The 4494-nt window shown below is 52.5% G+C and overlaps 1 protein-coding gene across 1 annotated transcript; it reads left to right on the forward strand.

Moving 5' to 3' along the window:
- The first annotated feature begins 332 nt into the window (after positions 1-332).
- On the forward strand, positions 333-2835 carry LOC123112867 (uncharacterized). Its single transcript, XM_044533967.1, has one exon. The coding sequence runs from the start codon at positions 557-559 to the stop codon at positions 2483-2485; it is 1929 nt and encodes a 642-aa protein (XP_044389902.1). The 5' UTR covers positions 333-556; the 3' UTR covers positions 2486-2835.
- Positions 2836-4494: the final 1659 nt, after the last annotated feature.

The following is a 4494-nucleotide window of genomic DNA, read 5'->3' on the forward strand; positions in this document are numbered from 1 at the left end:
CGCACGGCATGGCATTGGCATTGACCCCGCGCGGGGCAGCCAAAACCCGAGGACAAAACCGAAAGAAAGCGACGCACGGAGATATAGGGGGAGCCGGGGAAAATGGCCAAAAGTCACCGCGATGTCGCCCCAGGAAACGCCGGGCGGAGATACAGGAGGCCTCCAAAAATCACCATCACCGGGAGGGAAGACGCACCCGACCCCGACCCGGCCGCCCGTGGGTGGTGCGTGTCCTGTCTCCTGTGCGCGGGTTCCAGCTCACGCGCACGCACCCCTGCCCAACTAGAGAGAGTAACCCCTCCCCAAAAAAACCCAAACCGATTCCCAATTTACTCCCCACCCCCGGCTGCGGCAGCACGCTCCCCCACCCCCTTCCTCCTCCTCCTCCGCCCCCAACCCGCCGCCCCCAATCCGGAGGAGGCAGGGAGGAAGGCCGGCCGCCCCCCGCCGCCCCGCCGGCCGCCCGGACCGACGGGGAGTCGCAACTAGACTAGCCCCCTCCATCCACCCATTACAGCTCGGCCGCGCGGCGCCGCCGGCCGGGACGAAGGCCGAGATGGACGACCTCAAGCAGATCCTGGCGCGCCCGATCCAGCTGGCGGAGCAGGTCATCAAGTGGTCCGACGAGGCCTACACGTTCCGGCAGGAGTGCGTGGAGCTCAAGGCCAAGGTGGAGCGCCTCGCCGCGCTGCTCCGGCAGGCGGCCCGCGCCGACCTCTACGAGCGCCCCGCCCGCCGCATCTTCGACGACACCGAGAAGGCGCTCGACAAGGCGCTGGCGCTCGTCGACAAGTGCCGCGCGCACGGCCTCGTCCGCCGCGTCTTCACCATCATCCCCGCGGGCTCCTTCAAGAAGATGGCCAACCAGCTCGACAACTCCACGGGGGACCTCTCCTGGCTGCTCCGCGTCTCCGCATCCTCCTCCGCCGGCGACGACGACTTCGACATGCACATCGGCCTGCCCCCCATCGCGCAGAACGAGCCCATCCTCTTCCTCATCTGGGAGCAGATCGCGGTGCTATACACGGGGAACCTCGACGCCCGCGCCGACGCCGCCGCCAGCCTCGTCTCCCTCGCCCGCGACAACGACCGCTACTCCAAGCTCATCATCGAGGAGGACGGGGTGCCGCCGCTGCTCAGGCTCGTCAAGGAGGGGCGGCTCGAGGGACAGGAGAGCGCCGCGCTCGCCATCGGACTCCTCGGACGCGACCCCGAGTGCGTCGAGCAGATGGTGCTCGCCGGGGCATGCGCCGCCTTCGCCAAGGTGCTCAAGGACGCCCCCATGAAGGTGCAGGCCATGGTCGCCTGGGCCATCTCCGAGCTCGCCGCCAACCACCCAAAGTGCCAGGACGCCTTCGCGCAGCACAACGCCATCCGCCTCCTCGTCGGCCACCTCGCCTTCGAGACCGTGCAGGAGCACTCCAAGTATGCCATCACCTCCAAGTTGTCCATACACTCCGTCGTCATGGACAAAAAGAACAACGGCATGCCCGACTTGCTCGAGGAGCATCAGCATAGCACAGGGAGGCACCCTGCTGCTGCAAATGCTTCCCAGGGCAAGAACGAGATGCACAGTTTGGTCCAGTCCACCATGGCCTCAAAGTCCAACTCCTCCAACTCCAACGGCGGCAGCAGCAAGGGCGGTAACGGCGGGGGTGCTATCGCGTCAAAGCAGCATAATGCATCGCTCTCAGGGACAACCACAAGGGGCAGGGAGTTCGAGGACCCCGAGACAAAGGCATACATGAAGGCCAATGCTGCCAAGGCTCTGTGGCACCTCGCCAAGGGCAATGCTGCTATCTGCAAGAGCATCACCGAGTCAAGGGCTCTTCTCTGCTTTGCGGTTCTTCTGGAAAAGGGGGAAGGTGACGTGCAATACAATTCTGCGATGGCTCTGATGGAGATCTGCAGTGTCGCCGAGCAGAACTCCGACCTGCGACGGTCAGCATTTAAACCAACCTCTCCCGCCGCCCGTGCTGTTGTTGACCAGCTCCTACGCGTCGTCGAGAAGGCCGAGTATGATGACCTCCTGATTCCCTGCATTATCTCATTGGGCTGCCTGTCCAGAACCTTTCGCGCAACAGAGACTAGGATCATTGGTCCATTGGTGAAGCTTCTTGATGAGAGGGAAGCAGATGTCTCCAAGGAGGCAGCAATGTCCCTTACCAAGTTTGTGTGCACAGACAATTACCTGCGCGTTGACCATTCTAAAGCGATCGTCGACGCGGGTGGCGCAAAGCATCTTGTTCAGCTCGTGTATTTCAGCGAGCAGGCGGTTCAGCTGGCAGCACTCACCCTTGTATGTTACATTGCACACAATGTCCCAGACAGCGAGGAGTTGGCACAAGCGGAGATCCTCACGGTGCTCGAATGGGCCTCCAAACAGGCATACATGATGCAAGACCCGATGATCGAGAACTTGTTGCCAGAGGCGAAGATCAGGTTGGAGCTGTACCAATCCAGAGGCGCAAAGGGCTACTATTAGGTCACATGCGCTGTGGAGATGCGTGGGAGAAGGATATTAACAGTGTTCTTCTTTACAATGTCCAAGTGCTGTATATACATCGAGTGGCTTCTATTCATACTCTGGCTGGACTTTTTTGATCCCAAACATGGCGAAAGTTGATTTACATCTTTGGTTGGGTTCTTGGTACATGGAGGTAATTTTGTTCCAGGTGTCCTGGGAGTGGCGGGGTTTGTAGGCTCGCGCGTACAGAACTTGAGTTGCTTTGTGGTGGAGTAGTTTTGGGAGATTAGCATCGTGTACTCTCTTTGGTCTAAATGTTGTATCATGTACATTACATTTCACTCATCTATCAGAGAAAATTTCTTAAATCCTAGAGCCTTACATTTTTCTTGCATATGACCTCATGGTTTGCTTGACTATTTCTGCAAATTATGCTGCTCAGTTGGTGACTGCGGAAAAATTTCCTTCCAACTTTTTCATGCTTGAGATGCAATTGAGAGGCTCTAATTGCATCGCTGTTCAACTGCAGCAGAGATTAATATTCTAATGGATGGATGATCAATGTCCCAGGTACATGCCTCCCATCTTTATAGCATATCTCTAGAGTTGCTTCATTTTCTCCCTTATGTACATATTTTCTCCCTTATGTCAATCTGTTTTTTTTATATCCAATGCTAGGTGTGTAGCCAGTTTGATTTCTGAATCACTTATTGATTTTTTTTTTGAGCAAAAGAGGGGCCTCTTCCTCTGATTGCATACAAAGAAATCATATGGTCTGATTACAAACTACTACTTTACTACCCAAAAGAAAACCACAAGAACCAACAACCAACATCCAGGACTAGGTCTATTACAAAACTGGATTTACGATGACGTACCAGCTCATAACATGAACATAACATGATCCAGGGCCAGAGGCCAGACAATAGGATCAACATGAACATAACATGATCAATGACCTACCAGCTGAAACTATAGGATCTCCATCTGTCAGCCACCAATCCGAAGAACTCCTGGCCTCCACCCTTGCTAACTCAGGAGAAGCAGCAGACTTCATTTGCTACTCGCTCGACTAACTTTGCTCCGAGCTTCAGTAACCTTGTTTCCGTCCTTTGTCTGCAAAATTGACCAATCGGCAATCCCCGGACACATCAGCCTCACAAGGATTAAAGGATTATTGATAGTTTTCCTTTCAAATATAATGTCATTTCTACATCTCCAGATAGCTCCAAAACATAGCCACAACACCAACCAAAACAAGTTTCTTATCATGTTTAGGGAACAATCTGATCCATCTACCCAAGCAATCAGTGAGACAATTAGGAGTAAAATTTAGATCAAAAGCACATTTCATCAGGCTCCACATCAACACCTAGCAGCCGAATAAGTAAAAAACAAATGGTCAATAGACTCATCCTGACCACAAAAGGCACAACCCTAATTACCTTTCCAGCCCCTCTTAAGCAAATTATCTTTAGTTAAATGCTTTTTTCTAGTCATGAGCCGCATAAAGATTTTGACCTTATTAGCTGGGACGAAGCACTTATTGGTATGAATTTTGGAGTTACTTTCCCCTAGGAAATATGCACGATGGTTGATTAACTGTTTATATGTCTGCTTTTGCATGTCTAGATGAATACCAGTTCTTGCATGTCCAAAACATAGCAGCAGCAGCACCAGCAAAACAAGTTTCTTATCATGTTTAGGGAGCAATCTGATCCATCTACCCAAGCAATCAGTGAGACAATTAGGAGTAAAATTCAGATCAAAAGCACATTTCATCAGGCTCCACATCAACCTAGCAGCCGAACAAGTAAAAAAAAAAACAAATGTTCAATAGACTCATCCCGACCACAAAAGGCACAATTCTTATTACCTTTCCAGCCCCTCTTAAGCAAATTATCTTTAGTTAAAATGTTTTTTTCTAGTCATGAGCCGCTTAAAGATTTTGATCTTATTAGCTGGGACGAAGCACTTATTGGTATGAATTTTGGAGTTATTTTCCTCTAGGAAATACGCACGATGAT

The sequence above is a fragment of the Triticum aestivum genome, chromosome 5B (genome assembly GCF_018294505.1).
Source record: "Triticum aestivum cultivar Chinese Spring chromosome 5B, IWGSC CS RefSeq v2.1, whole genome shotgun sequence".
NCBI classification, from domain to species: domain Eukaryota; kingdom Viridiplantae; phylum Streptophyta; class Magnoliopsida; order Poales; family Poaceae; genus Triticum; species Triticum aestivum.